The sequence below is a fragment of the Carassius auratus genome, chromosome 9 (assembly GCF_003368295.1).
Source record: "Carassius auratus strain Wakin chromosome 9, ASM336829v1, whole genome shotgun sequence".
Taxonomy (NCBI): Eukaryota; Metazoa; Chordata; class Actinopteri; order Cypriniformes; family Cyprinidae; genus Carassius; species Carassius auratus.
Window position 1 is genome coordinate 8276429 of NC_039251.1, and position 21497 is coordinate 8297925.

Genomic DNA, 21497 nt, shown 5'->3' on the forward strand with positions numbered 1-21497 from the left:
TTAAATGATTGTTTTATTACTATAAATTATCATTCCGTACATTTTAATTTATTAAATTTTAATTTTATTTTATATTCTATTCTATTCTATTCTATTCTATTCTATTCTGATACATACACCCTCCAATATCACATTATTCATAACTAAATAAATTTGGCATCAGTGCAAAACAGCTTTACATTATGTAACTCCAACAGAACTGTAAAACTAATATTTTAAACCTGATCCGATTCTAAAGCCTGACTGGATGAGCCACATTTGAAATGTACACACTTATTGAATTGAATATCAATGCAGCAAGTTTGCTGCTTGGGAGCTATTAGAGTTAATCTCGGTTTGTCTCACATCCCTTAATAGCAAGTTCCTCTTCATCTTGATTTGTTTGGTACACATCCTCCTCTGTATTTACACATTATTTGTGCAAATACGCTGTCATGCCTATGATCAGTACAGCAAAATATCTCCCGGCTGACGCATTCGCATCTGTTGCAAGGTATTACCTGACTGACATTGTCATTCCTTTACATAATTTTTGTTATTGGTCATGGACCACCACAGTCTGAGTTTTTGCTCCTTGTCTGGTCCTCTGTGACCGTGGGATGGTAATTGCTCACATAGATCTCCACAGGAGGGGCCGAAATATCTAATCCCCTAAAGAGTTCACACGCTCCAGGGCCTGGCCTCCGTCAGCGGACCCCTCCTCACCCATCTCACCGCTAACACGACAAGACAGCTTCACAGCCAAACCAGCCCCTCGCTAAACAAACGGCACAAAGCTAAGTCATCACAGGCCCAATGTCCTGAATACAAACAAATATTTACAAGTGTCCCCCGTTTGGCCTCTCACTTTCTTCAAAAGATGAGCCCTATTCATCTGGTTCCCCATTCACATATTAATTCTGCGGTTACATGTTCTTCACACTGTTTACCGTCGACTGATATTGCTGAGTGTAATTGTCTGAGAGTTTCCCACAGCGTGTTTTTAGGTGTGTTTATGTTTTGCTTTGGAAACGTTTACTTTTCTTAAAGCTGAAGCGTGTCATTTCTGCAGCACTAGTAAGTCTGCCATTGGTCAGAGTAATGAAACTGAGGGTTTAGCTGGGACATATTGAAGGGCTTCTCTTTATTTAAATAGCTAACAGAATATAGTTGTACAGTTGGCTGTAGCTGACAGATATGGACTAACCTTTGTTAGTCCTTTGTGTCTTAGGGAAGTCGTGGCCTAATGGTAAGAGAGTCGGACTCCCAATCGAAGGGTTGTGAGTTCGAGTCCCTGGCCGGCAGGAATTGTGTGTGGTTGGAGTGCATGTACAGTTCTCTCTCCACCCTCAATACCATGACTTAGGTGCCCTTGAGCAAGGCATCGAACCCCCAACTGCTCCCCGGGCGCCGCAGCATAAATGGCTGCCCACTGCTCCGGGTGTGTGCTCACAGTGCGTGTTTGTGTTCACTGCTCTGTGTGTGTGCACTTAGGATTGGGTTAAATGGGCTGAACATCACGTCACTTTAAGTTGTACGTTTTTGTATCTACAGAATGAATAAATGTAAGTGTTTGATTTAATAGGATTATAGTCAATCAATTGTAGGAGTGATGCAGAAAAAAATATATATTGACCCCTTTGGTTGAAACATCGTTTTGTTTTGTTATTTTTAAGATTATTATAACTAATTTAATAAGTAAATACACTTATTTATTTATATTTATTGTTGAATATTTATATTGAACTACTTAAAGTCACAAAAGGTTTGATTTATAGAAGGGTGACTGAAAAAATATACTGAACATTTTATTTATTTGTTTAGCCACAGAACTTTACATTTTATAAAGTTGCAGAAATTGCTAAAAATATTTTTGTCAGATTGTCTAAATACACAAAGAATTAAAAAGGTAAACTTTTCAGCAAATTTATTAAATTAAGTTTTGTGGTTTTATAAATAAATGCATGCATGCATGCATACATACAACAAGTCAAATGGTTAGTTTTTTTAAGCTAAAATCATATAATAATTATGGTTAATAGTATGAAACCATATAAATAACATCACAAAGTCGTGGTTGGGGAAGTCGTGGCCTAATGGTTAGAGGGTTGGACTCCCAATCAAAGGGTTGTGAGTTTGAGTCTCGGGCCGGATGGAATTGTGGGTGGGGGAAGTGCATGAACAGCTCTCTCTCCACCTTCAATACCACAACTTAGGTGCCCTTGAGCAAGGCACTGAACCCCCAACTGCTCCCCAGGTGCCGCAGCATAAATGGCTGCCCACTGCTCCGGCTGTGTGTTCACTGCTCTGTGTGTGTGTGTGTGTGTTCACTGCTCTGTGTGCAATTCGGATGGGTTAAATGCAGAGCACAAATTCTGAGTATGGGTCACCATACTTGGCTGAATGTCACTTCACTTTCACTTTCATAAAGTCATGAATAAATACATTTTATTTACCATATCATTTATAATATGATTTTAATTGAAAAATAACCATTTGTATTTATGTATCTATCTATCTATCTATCTATCCATCCATCCATCCCAACACACTGGCTTAGTTAGTGATGTATATACTGTAGTTATGACTCTTGAAACGTGAATCCGAGTGTTCACAGTGCGTGTGAATGTATGGCTGTGTCAGCTGAGTGCTAGTGTTTGGCTGTTTGTGTGAGCCGCTGTCATTGATGCGTGCTTCGTCCACAGCACTTCCTGTAGAGTTAGGAGAGCAGGAGGAGCGCCAGAGCGTACTATAGTTAGCTGCAGCAGGTTGTTTTGTTGTCAAGCTGGACTGTTTCCTGTGGGTGAGGACAATGTTGTTCCTTGTGCTCCGTGTTTGTTTATTTTCCCATCATGCTCACTGTCAGCACCCAGGTTCACATCCGGCCCATTTCCAGCTGACCAGCACTGGGAACAGAGAGCGTGTTTCTATTTATACCCTCCGTCCCAGGACTTTGTTGAATTCAAGTCCTGTCAGACATGCGGACACAGTTTGTAGTTAACTTAAAGATGACGTGTGTGATTTCTGTGCCACTAGCGGCACCAAAGGAAATTGCATTCTATTTGTTTTAGCAAATATAACAGTAATGGCCCAAACAGTGATGTATGACTACTAATAAAAATACAGAACAAGAGGACTGTTTAAAATGTCTCATTTGGTGCTGTGTAAATTCCATCCTTTACCTCTGAAGGAATAGTTCACCCAAAATAAAAAATTCTATCATATTCACTTTTACACTTATGTAATGCCTACTTTAAGAATGTGTTTTTTTTAAAACCAAAATATGACCATTTTACTTTAAAAATAATTTATGTATTTGTTTCTTTTTGCAATTATAAAACGCATCCAAACTTTGTACAATAACAATATAAAGCTTGAAAAATCCAACATAATGATATAAGCTGTGTGTGTGTGTGTGTGTGTGTGTCTGTGTGAATTTGACTCGTGGAGGCAGGTGCTTGATGTTCTCTCCTTGGGGCATCATGTCACGCAGCTTTCACCAAATGAAAACATGCTCGTCGCTCAAGGGGACAGTAAATCTACCTCTTTTAATGGAGGACGTGTTCCCAGAATGTCCTGTGACGAGTTTGCCCACAGACGTGTTATTTAATACCTGTCGGTGCATTGAAAAGAACGGCCTGTCCCTTCTATCCCACCTCTATCTGTCTTTCTGTCTCCAGACGCGATGCATTCACTTTAATTTAGGCCTGAACTGAACAGGAGGTGATGTTGAGGTGGTCAGGGCATTCATTAAAGAGGTCCCCTGCTGCTGGTTAAGGGGTTGCGACCCGTCTGGCCGTTAGATTTCAAGCGTCTCTCGACCCTGACACATTCACCCAGTGCTAATTCTGCTGATGGCAGTGGAGGTGCATGCAGGGAGGTTTGAGGAGCTCTGCACTCACTCTGCCTCAAACTGAACCGTCTCCCATCGACCAGCCTTTTGACGTTTTGTGCCCTGGGTACAGATTTATAGACGTACCTCCCTGGTATCCATAGGAAACTGTGTTAAGTGTGTTGTCTTGAAAGATGTAGGCTTGTCTACCATACAGCATTGCTTACATATTGGAAAATACTGTACAGTACTGTTCTGTCCTGACCACTAGGGGTGCACTAATACAGGTGCCATGTAGAGTATAGCAGGTTATTTAAGAATTTATTATATATATTTTTAATTATATTTTTACGTTATACGTTATTTTGCATCATTTTATATACAGTGCATTATATTTTTCAAATTGTATAACTATATAAATAATATACAGTGTATATATTAAAGAATGCACTCGTGCATGCATGTGCACACAGACACACACATTTTATATTTATAATTTGTTCTATTTTATTGCTATACACATTATCATTATTTTTTATAAAATACAATATTTTAATGTTTATTTTTATTGAAATCACAAGTTAAATGCTAATGTTAAGAGCCTTAAAATGCATTTTGTAAACTCTTTTTCATCAAATTTGAGAGAATGAACTTAAACGTGTTAAATGGAGATGAGAGGACCTCACTTTGATTGAGTTGTGTTGTGACAGCAGCTAATTATGTTTCACACACCTCGGCTTTTGACCTTCTAGAGTCAAACACACTCATTAGTTACTGTTGTGAAGAACTTGTAAATAAGGCCTCCTATTCTAATAATGTTCTGTCAGAGCCAGAGGGGGTTTGGCGGTCCGGTCAGACGGCGTGGAAACTTCTGTCAATGATCAACATGAATGTTAAGAGTCTTCTCTTTAACTGTAGCTCTGTGCAAGGCACCAGTTAAACTTTGACCTCTGTAGAAGCGTGAAGGAAAGAAAAACAATGTTGGGCTCTTAGTACGCCACATGCTGTCCAATGATCGCATCCCTCCGGGAGAATCTCACGGAAAAGTGTGTGCGAGTATGATTGCGTTTCCTTTCCATGGCTAACAATGCAGCTCAGGAAATATGTCAGAACAAAGGCCAGACATCCAGGCTCTCGTTCTCAGTGTGCGCTGCGATACACATGAATGCAGGACCGTGACTGTAAATGCATGAATTCAGTTCTTCAAAATGATAAAAGTGATGTTGGACTTGAGGTTCTTCTTAGACTGACGGGATAATTGTCACAGAAGGCCGTGTGATGTCCCTCTGCACGGTGAGTTGTTTGTTGAGCTCTCTAACTTTCTACTTGGGCAGCGTGGAGCATTGCAGACGCAAGACTAGTGAAAAATGATTTCCCAAAGTGGAAAAAATACATTTACTTGAGCTTATCATACACCATATACTGCACATAGGGGTGTAAAAGTCTGAAACCGTATGGATTTTTATTTGTAAAATTGTATTTATTTAATTTTTAAACCTGGAAATAAAATGTTGGGGCTTGAAAAAAGGAAGACAAGAAATATTTTAGATTCTGTACCGTATTTTATGTTTCTGGGTCACAAATCTAAAAATTATCATATAAAACTTTTTTTTTTGGGGGGGGTAGATTTAGATGTTCTTGGAGACTGGAATAATAATAGCTAAAAATTGAATTTTGGATTAAATTAAAAATATATTTATAGTAAAATATATTGAAGCCAGAAAATATTTCACAATACTCCGGTTTTCAGTGTGCTTTTGATCAAGTAAATGCAGCTTTTTTTTTTCTTTTTTTTTTTTTTTTACTTGTTAAAATTATTTGAAAATCTTACCAACCCCAAACTTCTGTGTACATTTTATAAAGATATTTTTTTTATAATTTTTTTTTATGAAAATGTCTGTATTAAATTAGAACTAGTATTCTCACAGGGTTATATAGTTTAACATCAGATTTTTGTTTATTACTTGATTACTTGTCTAGTCGTGAGTTTAGAAAGTATGCGAAATAAGGCGGTTTTGTCTGAATGGTTCATTAGCATATTAATCTGAATCAGAGGTATTTTAAAAATCCATGTGGTGATTCAATGAGTATAGAAAATAATGTCATTTTACAATTATTTTTACGAGTCATCTCAGTCTTTTGCACCCCACTATAGTCTCAGAGAAAGGGTTTATTATGACTAATTAGTACTAGAAAGACATTTTGTTGTATTTTGACTTTATATATGTTATTTCAGTATGAAATTATGACGATAATACACACCAGATATTTCAATCACAGGCCCTCAGGCTGTGTTTTTTAGCTCTTATCTTATCGCTCTCTGAATCTGGGTAAAGGAAAAACAAGATATAAACTGTAACTGACACACTCCAAGTCCAGACTTGTCAGTGAGGTGTGTTAAAAGACGGCTTCAGTGAACTACAAACCAGTGACGATGTTCCTGTTTACTAAACCCACCAATCCAGCGCTTCTTACATCCCAGCAGTCTGATATCATTGTCCACATAATATGAGGTTATGAGCCTTTGACAGTTTTCCTGTGACGCCTAAATACTTTTGTTTGCGGGGTTACTCAGAATTGAATTCTGGTTGCTTGAAAGTGGGACAGGATTGTTTAGTGCAATTCAGTTCAGTTTATGATGTCTCTAGGATAAAATGAGTTTTGGATTCCTTGTAAACTACAGTCTGGTTTCATTGTTGTTGTTAAGCATCTAGGGTGAAGCGTAAGTACCTGCGTACCTGGAAATGACACTATAGCTATACTTTAATATCAAGTAGCTTGAACAAAAAGGTTTGTATTATTATTTTAAAGGAGTAGTTGACCCAAACATGATACAACTCAGACCAAGATGTAGATGAGTTTGTTTCTTCACCTGTACAGATTTTGAGAAATTTAGCATCAATTGTTCACCAGTGGATCCTAAGAAACAAATCCATCATGAAGGTTTTGTAAATTGAAACCATTGCTTTTGGTCAATATATTGAGTTCATAATCCATAATAATGTGAAAAGTTCATCCTCTGTCCTCTCACATCAAAATCCACCAACATATCTGTTTGGAGCTGTTTGGACAGTTATTACTTGTAAGCAGTGCTTGATCTGTTCATATTTTTTCTCCTGATGCAGACAAGATCACTTTTTCACTGGAGAAAGCAATATTATGGACTATTTTAGCTGCTATTTTAGCTGGAAGTGACATTCGATGTAAACAAATAATAACTTCTTAAATGTATTTGTTTATTATAAACACAGGTTTTGGAATATTTACATTAATTGTGGATTATTGTGATGTTTTTACTCTTATATTGACGGCACCCATTCACTGCAGATGATCCATTGTTAAGCAAGTCATGTACTAATAGATTACTCTAAAGAAAGAAAATCTGTTCTGATTAAAAAATAAACTCATCTTCATGGCCTGAGGTTTTTTTTAAGGGTGAACTGTACTTTTAAGAGGCATATAATTCCATACTAATACAGTTGTCTTTAAAAATCAAACATAATGAAGATGAATGAGCTTTGTAGAGTCTTGCATTACTAAGTGCTAAATTCTCTTTAGTTATAGAGTTGTATTTGATTATTACTGTATTTTGGTGGATAATTTTTAGGTTAGTCCTAAAATTGGTGTATACATTGTAATTGCTGCTCAGTTTGAAGGACAAACAAAATCCTATTACAGTAGGGGGAAGGAAATTAAAACAGCAGTTCTGTTAGCACTCTTCTTGTCTACTTTGTCCATTACTTTGTGTGGGAAGTCGTGGCCTAATGGTTAGAGGGTTGGACTCCCAATCAAAGGGTTGTGGGTTCTAGTCTCGGGCCGGATGGAATTGTGGGTGGGGGGAGTGCATGAACAGCTCTCTCTCCACCTTCAATACCACGACTTAGGTGTCCTTGAGCAAGGCATTGAACCCCCAACTGCTCCCCGGGCGCCGCAGCATAAATGGCTGCCCACTGCTCCGGGTGTGTTCTCACAGTGTGTGTGTGTTCACTGCTCTGTGTGTGTGCATTTCGGATGGGTTAAATGCAGAGCACAAATTCTGAGTATGGGTCACCATACTTGGCTGAATGTCACTTCACTTTCACTTTCACTTTCACTAACATCAGTTGCCGGCAGTCATGTTGGTCCGAGGAAATAAGCTGCCGATGCACAGGAGTTCGCCAGCAAAGGTTAGAAGCAGAGACCATAACAAAGAGTCAGGTGACAGATCCATGAAAGGCCGGAGGTCTTTGACGGTGCTGGGCACAGCTTCGGCACAACTGTTTTGATGGCTTTGTGTTGTGAATGTCTGGAATTCCTGGTCACAGTGCCTGCAGGTCATTCAGAGAGTCTATTTAACCCTCGGGATGGTCTTTATGTGCACCTCACACACAAGTGAAGCGTGTCTGCACAAGTGAGGCATGTCTCCAGGTCGGGTCCCACTGGAGGTTCTGCCTCTTAGTGACGGGTTTATGGACACAGTCTGTGGAGCAAAATAACAGCCTCTTTTACACAGTCACTGGACGGTATTGCTGAGCAACTGGCCAAAACAGTGACCTTTCAAATTGCTCATAGGCAAGAGATGGTACGGCTTCAGTTTCCACTATTGCAAGCCTTTAGTGGGAATTGACATTTGGTATTTTTGAGTCATTGACGCAATGCTCTTTTTTTGAGGTTGGATGTGTTAAATTATGCAATATAAAATGCTGAATGATCAACATGTTAAAATGTCGTGTGGTGTTACTGACAAGAGACTGAAAAAGTTTTATAAAAAGGCTGAAAAACTGTTTCAGGAGGGCTGAAAACAAAGTTTTAAGTCGATGTGATGTATTGCGATGAATTACTGATCCCATTAAATGCTCTTGTTATATTTGTTTAAAACTATTTTATAATAATATATTTATTCATTCATTCATTCATTTTTTAAATGTTTATAATATCATCATATCATACAGTATATCATGCCATATATCTTATAACATGTATCATGTCATGTATCATATCATCAATCATATATCATGTTTCATGTCATATATCATTTCATATGATTTTTATGACATGGCAAGGTTAGTCATAGTTTAGTAATGTCAGGATCGTCCCAAAACAATGTTATTCATGATTTTCAAAATTTCATTAAAAAAATTAATGTTTTTTTTTTTCCCAAGGATGATATTTTATTATTTTTTATTAGGTGATTAAACCATTTTAATCAAATCAGATCTTTGCAGAAAAATCTTTTAGTTTTTTTTTTTTTCTATTACCAACATGAATATAGATTACAAAGATTTTTCTTTCGGTTTATCATCTTAGATATTCTCCATTTGTTTCAGACTCTGGTTATTTGATTCATTCATAAAGTAGAGTATTATCTTTAACTTCAGGCAGTAGATCTTTCTCTTGAATTCACACACAGTATTCCTTCTCATAGAATAACAGTGATGATATTTGTGTGAGTGATTCAAAGTCATGGGACAGGCTCTCCCCACCCCCCCCCCCCCCTCTCTCTCGCTGTAACACTGCAGTCACGGGCCAAACCCCTCAGCCTCTGGCAGTGCGGCACGCTGCTATGTTCCAGCGTGGACAGTAATGGGATTAGCTATCTCTTACATAAAATGCTCCCCTGGCAGGCGTACTCGCCCCTCAGCCATTCATCAGTGTGGAGAGACACAGCAGTTATGAATACAGTGGAATCAGAATACCCTGGAGAACCAGCACACATCTCACAGCAGTGCGGGAAATGTGTTTCACTCTCTTAATTATCTTCAAAACAATCTGCTTAGAGTTTATTCTAAGTTTATTCTGCATCTGTCTTTTGTTTTATGTGATACTTGTGAAGAAATTAAAATTCAGATTTTCCTTATTTGCAATGCAAAATTTTGTTGTAGGAACAAATTTCAATTTGAAATTGGTAGTAAATGCTACAAAAACTTGAATCACATTTGGAATAGAACATCTGCAATAGTCTTTTCTTGTAAAATATTCCAATCTTTGGTTTATTTACATTTTCAAAAAAATAACTTTTTACTGTGAGCTGTGTCATTCAAAGTCTATATTTATAGCTGTGATGTTATCATAATATTTGCGTACTGAAAATAATTGTTCGTTTTTATTTTCTCCGTACCTCTGTTTATGTACTGAATTGGATGCATGTATATAAAAATTCTGTACAAGACAAATAAACTGACAATATTTTTAAGTTTTTAACAATAAACAAGTTTTGAACAATTTAGACAAAACTATTAATAGTAAAATATAAATATAAAGCACCAAAAATATAAAAAGAAGTATTTAAGCATCACAATGAAAGTATGAAAGATGGCTATTGATTTGTAAAAAAAATAAAAATAAAAAAAATAACAGTATTATGTATAGAATCCCATTTCTGCAATTGGATTAATAAAAAAAATTAAAAAAAAATAAAAAATAACAGTATTATGTATAGAATCCCATTTCTGCAATTGGATTAATAAATAAATAAATAAATTAATTAATTAATTAAAAAAATTCCCTTTCATATCTGAATTGTGAGATAAAGTCTCAGAATGTCTAGATATAATATATATCATTGGAACTCTATCTCACAATTCTGACTTTGTTTTAATGGAGGAGCAGCCAGACCTTTCTGAACAATGGACTGTGTTTAAATGAGGGATGAGAGCAGCTTACTGCCTGAGACCCTTTATGGCTTTTCATTGCTTCATTCTCTTTTTCTTAATGGAGAGAATGTGCAAGCACAACCTTCATTAAAGGTGTAGATGATTACAAGGCAGTCTGGGGGTCGAGTTGTCGTGACCCCGTTATGCCCCTCTTGTTCAAGCATGGTCACTGTGTGGAAATCCTCAGGAGATGATTAGAAACACCCTCCATTAGAAAGAAAGACCAGGATGTCTATCTAAGCCATAATTACATGCTTTATTATTATAATAGTATTTTACAATTGTATTTTTAAATGTATTAAAAAAGTATTGATTATGTCCAATTTATTAATTAATTCGTTTTGCACTTTTTTTTTCATTTTAATGTAATTTTATTTTATTTTATTTTATTTTAGACAGTGTCTTTATTTACATGTTGTCATAAACATCAGTTAGTAGGTGCACTAGATGTCTTTTTAAGACAAATTTTAGAGTCTTTTTAACGGATCCATTAAGAAAATAATAGTTCTTTTGGGAATCATTCTGCACCGGTATGATTCCTTTCACTCTTATTAATTAACTAAAACGCTGCTGAAGGAAGAGTCTCTGTTAGGCTGTATACGCTTGAGTTCCCACACTCTCTCTGATTAGCTCTCATTCAGTAGCGGTTTAAATAAGCAGTGTTCAGGTGGAGGAAGAGGCCCATGAGTCATCACACAGCTTTGGTAAGACACTGCTACCAAATATCCTGAGCGAAGACAGTTCAAGAGGATATTCTTCCCCGTTTTCCTCCTCTTTTGCCTTTTCTTTCCCTCCCTTTCCCCTCCTTTGTGCAGGTTCTTAAAGGGCCCACACAGAAATGTTCAATTTGGAGACAAAAGGAGTCTAATTAAAGCTTCATTTGTGGGCCGTTGCGGCCCAGGATACTTTGGCTAATCCTGCTCCCCCTCCTCTTATTTCTTTTCTCCCTCTGCCTCAGTCTGAGAGTGTTCAGCAGTGATAAAATGATGTTTTGCCTCATAGTAAGCCATTTTGGGATAATCAGCGTAGGCTTATGATAACCATGCCCTTTAGTCTGATTAACAGAATTCAGTCATTATGTGTTTCAGAATAATGGACGTTTTTTTCCTTTTTTATTTATTTATTTATTTTTGTTGGGGGGGTGGGGTGTATTTTGAATAAATGTTTTGTAAAATGACTGATATAATAATCTCATTAATTGCATATTATATAACAATGTAATTCAATATTGATAATATTCAGAATTTATATGAATATTGATTTGTTTTCTCTATTTACTGCATATACTATTATATTATTTGTTAATATTTCAAATGACCAACTTTTATATTTTTAATACTTAAGGTTTTAGTAATTTTGTTATGCTATTATTTTTATTATTTTCATTATTTTAGTTTTTCTTTAATATTTTAATTTAGCTTTTTAAATTTCAGTTTCAGTAAATGTAGTGCTGTAAACTTTAAACTTTATTTTATTTTAGTAATTGCATGCAAACTTTTTCATTTGATTTTTTTTGGTAAATGCTAATATTTACAGCTTTATTTCAGTTAATTTAATTTTCAAAAAAAAAAAAAAAAAATATATATATATATATATATATATATAAATGGCCTTATTTCAATCAGAACAAACGTTTCATTTTTTAACAATGATTAAAAAAAGCAGATTGAAAGTGCAATAAATATGTATTGCTTTTTATCTAGTCTATACAGTATAAATATTGGGAAATCAACTGTTTACTTACCAAAATAAAGATATTACTACATACTCATGCATATGTCCCTGTGCTTAATGTCTTGGATTTTATGCATTGATGCAAGTTTTCACAGCAGCTCTTCTTAGATGACATCTGGAGTCTTTGAATGAGAATTTCTATTAATTAGTCAGACACTAGCCATGTGTCTCCATTAGTAGACTGTTCGATCCTCTGAATGGCTTCAGGATCAATAGGAGGAGGTGATGGAGTAATAGATTTCATCAGTCACTGATGTGATGTTGAGGTTTGCATCTATTTGTCATATGTAAAAACTGTTTCAGACTTGTATTAATGTGCTGATAGTGATATTGCTCGAGTTTAATATTACTCTCAGTGTAATATACAGTAAACTGAGCTGGATATATGGAACAGTAGAAGCTGTCAGTCTCTTAACACATGATTTCTTGGAGCTACTTCATTTATTCCTGAACTGACATTATGAGTTATGAGAGAGAGTTGAAATGCAAAAACAAATTTCTCATTTTGCTGTGCGTACAGAAAATGAGTCTGTGGAAGTTATTCTGGAGGGGGTTATTCATTTTCAAGAGTGAATTGCCTATATGGGACTGAGTGAAACTGGTTCGTGGTGCTGTATCTATATGCACACACACACACACACACACACACACACATGCAAAATCTAATTTGATTAAGGACAGGCACTCTCTTTTTTTGGCAGCGTGCTGAGTAAGCTTAACGGATGGAAACTAAAGGCTGTTCACTTTCTGTACCTTTTGTCTTTGATGGTCGATTTCAATTAAACCAACAATTGGGCTAAATTGTGTTGATGATATTATTGTGTTCAGTATCAGTACTTGTGGAAATGCGTGAATCTTCCTGCACTGCAGCATGGGACTGTAATATTTCATCTGCTGCTGCAGTTTTTTTGGTCTCTGTTGGAGTACTTTATATGCGTGCAAGTGATCGATGGTTATACTTGAATTGTTTATCTGTACTGCAAAACAAGTGGAAAGTTGAGAGAGAGGGAGAAATAATATATAAATATAACAGCAATTTTCCCTCCCTGAAATATTTGAAATATTTTATATTATAAAATATTTTACAACTTTTTATAAATATATTCAAACTTTCTATATTATTCATGTTTGAATAAATATTATATAAATATTTAATACAATATATTATAATGAAATATTAATATAGCATTTTTCCTGCGTCATTCCTAAAATCCTATTACATCATCTAAAAAATGCTATGTATTTATTTGTTTGTTTGTTTTTTTGTTTTATTTTTTATATCAATTTTGTGTTGTTTTTTTGTATTGACTTCAATTTATAGTTGTAATTAAATTTTACTTTTTAAATATTGCTTTTTATATGTATTAATATTTAATAACATATTACTAGTATATTACTAACTTATTTTACTTATTATTTTACTTATTATTACTTATATTTAATAATTATTAAATTATTAAATATAATTATATTTAACAGTTATTATTGCAGTGGGTGGGTGTTTATCTTTAACAGTCCTAAACACATCAAATAAAGCGTGCACATTCACAATAAAATGTGCCTCATGGAATATTCAGGACAATTTTTCATATAACTCCGACTGGATTCGTCTGAAAGAAGAAAGTCATATACACATTGGATGACTCGAGGGTGAGTAAGACACAAGCTAATTAAAATTTTTGGGTGAACTAACCCTTTAATTATTGACACAATTTTTGTATTACTTTAACCTTGAAATATACCCTGGATTTTCATCAAGAGACTAGGATTTTATTATTTCATCGGTGGATTGACTTGATGTGTGTTTGTGATCAGCATCAGGTAGATTGACTGTTCAGTGTTCACTTCAGGGCCTCTTTTACTCTCCTAAACGATGACCATGAAGCAATGCAGACTAAGCCCTGTGTCTCTCCTGATTTTCCAGAAAAGCCCTGATTTCGAGGAATAAACACACTTCTAGTTCTTTCTCATATCAAACAGGAAGCTTCTCCGATCCCCACCCAGCTGTCTCCTGTCTTTTCATGTCCGAAACTCTCTTCTGCTGAAAGCACGGATCACTTTGGCTCAGCGTGTGGTTGTTGTCCTGAAGGCAAATACACTTGGAGTATCATTCGTCTGCCTGTAATGGAAAATATCATAGCTGTCAAAATTGCAATTTTTCCAGTTTTTGGATAAAAGTTGACTGGAAAACAGGACGCAGCAGAGTCCCACCCAGGCCAAGGTTATGTATCCACACGTTCACAGATTTCCCTGATTTCATTTTTTCCCCTCTCACATCTCATTTCCTTCTCATAAAGCCAGCAGAGCCACATCCTCTATGATTTTATGGCTAGTTCATGCAGACACTGAGCGAAGGCTTGGCAGCTGATGGATATCTGTCCAGAGACTCGGCACATGGAAATTTGTTAAGCTACTTTTTGCGAGGATCTAATTAAATATGGACATCTGCAGTAGATCTTGAGATGGTGCACAATTTTAGGAGGTTTTAGGGATCAGGACACAATGCTGGAGACCTACTGAAAAATACAGATAAAACCAGGTTCGCTGGTCTCCCAGCCCGGCCTAGCTCAACTGTTTTGCCAGTTTTTTTTTTAGCTTTTGGTATTTGGTATATATTACTATTACTGTTTTCTGTTTGAAAATATTTTTAGAGAGTAATTTATTCCTGTGATCAAAGCTGAATTTTCACCATCATTACTCCAGTCTTCAGTGTCACATGATCCTTCAGGAAATCATTTGTATATGCTGATTTCATACTAAAGGCACATTTCTTATTATTATCCATTGTCTTCAGGGTCTCTGATTAATAAAACAGTATTTCACACATGCATTTGTTGGTTTTAATGTAAAAGTTGTGTGTATGCAGCTACTTCTGTGCATATCAGCAGTGTTTTTTGTGGCCTTGGTGTGCTTTGATTTGTATTTCCAAGAAACCCACCCTCATTCTGTTGTGTGACATCCTAAATCAACAGCATCACCCCGTTGTGTACATTATGTATGCATACAGCATTGTGAAGATGATATTGGCTGCTGTAGTCTGGCTCTGGACCAGACTCTATATCTCCCGCAGCCAGTCCGGTCCAAAATCACCACTGAATTCGTCACAGTCTGCTCCGCATCCTATCCAAAATCTGTCCTCCCCCCTTTGTCTATTTTTCCTAGTGTTTCCAAAAAAGAGGTTCTATAAACTGAATGTCATATGAAGCCTATTTTGTCTGCTTTATTTGTCTGGATCAAACAGGCACTCATGCAGAAGATTAAAGTTGTTTGATCGTAGGCACATGCTGTATCCACTTCCAGCTTTGTAATGTAACAGATGCACGCTGCAATTAACTGAGAGGAAATAGATACAGTGGACTATAGCGGCATCCTAACTGGACTTCACACACACACGCATACATATACATATATATATATATGTATATATATAATGCTAGTCAACGATTAATTGCATCCAAAATAAAAAAAATGTATGTACATAATATGTGTGTGTGTACTATTGTGTGCTATGTATATTTATTTTGTATACACAGATACACACACATGCATGTATATATTTTAGAAAAATGGGAAATCTTTATATATTAAATATATTTATATATAATATAAATTATATGATTACAAATATATACATATATAATCATATTTATATATATATATAATATTACTAGTAATATAATTACTATATATATATTTTTTGCTGATGATTGAGTTTACATTTCACAATTCAGACATTGTTTCTCACTATTCTCAGAAAAAAAAAGAAAAACATTTTTGAGATACTCCAGGGCCCCAAAACCCCTTCAGACTGTAGAGGGTTAACTTGCAATTCTGACTTCAGAATTCTGTTATATCTCAATTTAGTCTCAATTTGTTATTATTTTTTTATCTCACAATTTATATCTCAAATTAAATTTATAGAATCATTTTTGACATGCCCTGATAATTGTGCTAATATGTTTTATTTTTGAGTTTATATTCTGGGATTATGTGTTGCAGTGCTGTCTTTTTTTTTGTTCTTAGGAACTAAGAACAATTCTCTTTGAACTAAGAATTGTTACTGTTTTTACCGAATTCTATCATTTATTTTTGTAGTTTTACAGTGAACACCACACATGCATATTAACAAAAAAGTAAAATAGTTAATTTTTTATTAATTTTATATATACAGTTTTGTTCAAAATAATAGCAGTACAATGTGACTAACCAGAATAATCAAGGTTTTTCGTATATTTTTTTATTGCTACGTGGCAAACAAGTTACCAGTAGGTTCAGTAGATTCTAAGAAAACAAACAAGACCCAGCATTCATGATATGCACGCTCTTAAGGCTGTGCAATTGGGAAATTAGTTGAATTAGTTGAAAGGGGTGTGTTCAAAAAAATAGCAGTGTGGCATTCAATCACTGAGGTCATCAATTTTGTGAAGAAACAGGTGTGAATCAGGTGGCCCCTATTTAAGGATGAAGCCAACACTTGTTGAACATGCATTTGAAAGCTGAGGAAAATGGGTCGTTCAAGACATTGTTCAGAAGAACAGCGTACTTTGATTAAAAAGTTGATTAGAGAGGGGAAAACCTATAAAGAGGTGCAAAAAATGATAGGCTGTTCAGCTAAAATGATCTCCAATGCCTTAAAATGGAGAGCAAAACCAGAGAGACGTGGAAGAAAACGGAAGACAACCATCAAAATGGATAGAAGAATAACCAGAATGGCAAAGGCTCAGCCAATGATCACCTCCAGGATGATCAAAGACAGTCTGGAGTTACCTGTAAGTACTGTGACAGTTAGAAGACGTCTGTGTGAAGCTAATCTATTTTCAAGAATCCCCCGCAAAGTCCCTCTGTTAAAAAAAAGGCATGTGCAGAAGAGGTTACAATTTGCCAAAGAACACATCAACTGGCCTAAAGAGAAATGGAGGAACATTTTGTGGACTGATGAGAGTAAAATTGTTCTTTTTGGGTCCAAGGGCCACAGGCAGTTTGTGAGACGACCCCCAAACTCTGAATTCAAGCCACAGTACACAGTGAAGACAGTGAAGCATGGAGGTGCAAGCATCATGATATGGGCATGTTTCTCCTACTATGGTGTTGGGCCTATTTATCGCATACCAGGGATCATGGATCAGTTTGCATATGTTAAAATACTTGAAGAGGTCATGTTGCCCTATGCTGAAGAGGACATGCCCTTGAAATGGTTGTTTCAACAAGACAATGACCCAAAACACACTAGTAAACGGGCAAAGTCTTGGTTCCAAACCAATAAAATTAATGTTATGGAGTGGCCAGCCCAATCTCCAGACCTTAATCCAATTGAGAACTTGTGGGGTGATATCAAAAATGCTGTTTCTGAAGCAAAACCAAGAAATGTGAATGAATTGTGGAATGTTGTTAAAGAATCATGGAGTGGAATAACAGCTGAGAGGTGCCACAAGTTGGTTGACTCCATGCCACACAGATGTCAAGCAGTTTTAAAAAACTGTGGTCATACAACTAAATATTAGTTTAGTGATTCACAGGATTGCTAAATCCCAGAGAAAAAAAATGTTTGTACAAAATAGTTTTGAGTTTGTACAGTCAAAGGTAGACACTGCTATTTTTTTGAACACACCCCTTTCAACTAATTGCCCAATTGCACAGCCTTAAGAGCGTGCATATCATGAATGCTGGGTCTTGTTTGTTTTCTGACAATCTACTGAACCTACTGGTAACTTGTTTGCCACGTAGCAATAAAAAATATACTAAAAACCTTGATTATTCTGGTTAGTCACATTGTACTGCTATTATTTTGAACAATACTGTATATTATTTTAGTCTGTACTTTTTTTGGGTTTGATTGTAAGTGTATTTTGAATAGGTTTTTGTCACAATGCATTGTTAGTTTGCTGTTATGCCTAAAATTGAAATCTTAGCTTTGAATTCTGATTTGTTTTTATGGGATGGTGCAGTTGTCCTCTAAATTTGTCATTGGTCATATTTGTCATGTATTAACTGAGGCATTGTGGTATCAGCTGTTTCTCCTCTGTTCTTCATCTGCTATAAAATCCTTATCTTTTAAACTGTTCTGTTCACATTTAGATTGAAGATTCTATATAAATGTCCTTTGTTTAGTACGGGCTAATACATATTTCATCCATTGCTCTGTTAATTCATATTGCTCTCTTGACAATCATACTGTACCCATCAGATGTGAGTCTGCTGTGTTTGTGAAATCCGTTATTCTTAATATTCCTAATGAGAACGTTTACTCAGACCGGCAGATTGTCCCACAGGGTCAAGAGCAAGCCCATTTTGCAATTTTGTTAAAGCTAGTCAATCTTAATTATGTTACTCCTTCCTGTCCGAACAGGATCTCCCTGGGGTGCTGTACTCCATTACATGTGCTCATTTATACATGTCATTCTCCAGTGTACCAGTGGATGTGATGTTATGGTATTCTGAAACAAAGTGATGAGTCCACCAGGGATGCTTTTTATATTTATATTTATATTTATATTTATATTTTGCTTAAAAAACATGAAGCCCATTTTTCAGAATTTTAAGATTTTCTCTGCAACATAAAACATCTTCATGACTATTAAGCACAAGCTATGACAATTTCTATTCTATTTTTGTATTCTATTATATTCTATATTCTTTTGTAAAACCAATGGAAAACAAATTTTCTTTAGCAGGCAGTTTCAGTTTGATATTCTATTCTGTTCTATTATTTTCTGTTCTGCTGTGTTCTTAAGTAATTCCAATGGAAATATTTGTTATAAGATGCAGTTTTTTAGCAGGCAGTTTTGGTGTTTAATTTCATATTGTTTGCAAATCTTTAGTGAATTATTCAATGTTTCATATGCATGACAGATTTACATGCTTAGGCAATATATATTCTATTCTATTCTATTCTATTCTATTCTATTCTATACTTCTTTAGTAAATCAGTGGGAAATGAATTTTCTTTAGTAGGCAGATTTGCTATTCTATTCTATTCTATTCTATTCTATTCTATTCTATTCTATTCTATTCTATTCTTTCACTTTGTACTTTTGTAAATCCAGTGGGAGGAATTGCAATAAGATGATTTTTCTTTAGTAGACATTTTTGTGTTTGATTTCTTATTCTATTCTATTTTATTCTATTCTATTATATTCTATTCCACTGTTGTCTTTAGTAAATCCAATGGGAAAAGTTGTTATACAATACATTTTCTTTAATATGCAGTTTCAGTGTTTGATATTCAATTTTATTCTATTCTACTCTACTCTACTCTACACTACTCTACTCTACTCTACTCTACTCTACTCTACTCTACTGTGTTCTTTAATAAATCCAATGGGAAAAGTTGTTATAATATGCATTTTTCTTAGTAGGTTTTATTGTTTGAATTCATAATGTTTGTTAATCTTTATGGAGGAATTCAACTATTCTATTCTATTCTTTTTTTATTCTATTCTATTCTATTCTATTCCTCCATTGGATTCATTGTGTCCTTTAGTAAAGTAAATGGGAAAAGTTATTGGAAGATGCATTTTCTTTAGTATGCAGTTTTAGTTTGGATTTGAATTGAATTGAATTGGACATCACTTACTATCAGCGAGGGTCATTTTGTGATTGGAGATTACCAGTATGTTGCCAGTCATCTGGTATTTACTCGCCAACATTTTAGATTGCATTTAGTGCTGGCCGAGTGGTAATTTTGGTCTCCAGCAATGATCCCTTGTGTTTCTCTGTCTGTGATGAACGCCGTTCACCCCTTCCCAACCCCCTCCACTCCATCCCCCCTCCTCTCCGCTGCTTCTGCAGCATCCAGTGAATGAGAGGCAGCAGCAACCCTCTGCATGTGCTCACATCAGGGGTACAGCCAACCTGAGTCGAGTGCTGCTCTCAGGGACGCCCCGTTGAGAGACAACCGAGCAAGTGAATGAAGACGGACTGGTAGTTTGACTTTAAATTTGTAGGCTGTCTCCTTTTATCCTTGTGATAGAACCCTAATTAAATCGAGTGTGTTGGGATATCGCAGAAGGGCATTCAGGATACAAGGTACGGACCAGGATGGCCCATTTGAACTGGTGCTTGGCAGCTCTTCTCAATTGGGCGAAGTTCCTCTTCTTTTGCTTCTTTCCACTCAAACTGTCCAAGACAGGGAAGGTAAGCCTGCATCCTCCTCAAGTGCTGTTACATGAGCCATTGCTTGTCATGTTTATCATTTTAGACTAGCTGGTGCATTTCCATGTTCGTTCTTCACCGGATGACACACTGTAATCCGTAATGTCTATCACTTAGAGGACGTACCAGTTTTTACAGCAGCAACACTTTGCTTGAGTGGATGACCTTTAATATCTAGAGGTTGTGGTACGTTTGAAATATTGCAGGTTGTAAAATTTCATCTTGAGGTGGCTGGGCGCTTTCACAGCCACTTCATTGATTATCATAACAATGGGCTGCTAGTGTGCATGACTGTATTGTTTCTATTTTGACATTTAGCTTGTAAAGCTCTGTAAAACTAGGAAGTCCTGCCACAAAGGCCTAATTTTTTTGTTTTCGGTTTGTATTCACTTAAATGAATGTGTCTGGATAAATATCCCATCGAATACTGTGAGTGTGAGATGATCTTTCCAAACTGTACTATAAGTTGATTTCGGTGGTAAATGGATTCGATCTGGATTGAAGTGGAAATTTGTGTGTAGTTAGTAGGTGTAGTTTCATCTCTCTTTTAAAACGTTTGAAATCTCACATCTTATAACAGGCTGTGTTACCACAAGAAAGTGTTGCTGTAATGGATAATTTGGCATTCAGATGCAATAATATTTCAGAAATAAACAATTAAATGAATATGTACAGTTTTAATACTTGGAATGGTATACACACATATCACTTCAGTATAAATGTGGTTTCTCTTTCGCAGATGATTGGTCAAATGCATGTAAAAATGCTTACTTTATCAGATGTCTTCATATTTTCACTCTTCTGTATCTCTTGCACTTTTAATTTATTGTTTCAGATTTACATTGAACTTTTCTCCTGTTAATATTGTTAATAAAACCAAAAACTTTATCAAAAGGTATACATTTTCTATGTTGTTAATGATTTCTATTTCAAATAAATGGTGTTCTATTTATCTTTTCTGTTTTTGAGGTAAGAATCTGCAAAAAGAAAAAAAATTCTCAGTATTTACAGAAATACTAAGCATTAGAACTGTTTTCTATAGATTACATTTTAAAATAAGTAAAAAAAAGTTATTTTAAATTATAATCAAATTTCATTGTAAATAAATGCAGTCTTGAGCATAAGGCGGTTCTTTCAAAAATATATAAAAAATGATATTTCCATTTAAA

General features: G+C 35.5%; 1 protein-coding gene across 7 annotated transcripts in view; it reads left to right on the top strand.

Annotated features, from left to right (window-relative positions):
* LOC113108284 (tensin-1-like) overlaps window positions 1-21497 on the top strand; it is a 242767-nt gene that overhangs the window by 21369 nt on the left and 199901 nt on the right. The window contains exon 1 of one of the 7 annotated variants that reach the window (XM_026271227.1): window positions 4829-5104. The exons of 5 other annotated variants lie outside the window; for them this stretch is intronic. In XM_026271227.1, coding sequence (XP_026127012.1) covers window positions 5090-5104 — 15 coding nt within the window. In that variant the 5' untranslated portion in view covers window positions 4829-5089. Of the gene's footprint in view, window positions 1-4828; window positions 5105-20199; window positions 20311-21497 lie in introns of those variants that run through there. One more of the 7 variants, XM_026271221.1, reaches the window with a different exon arrangement.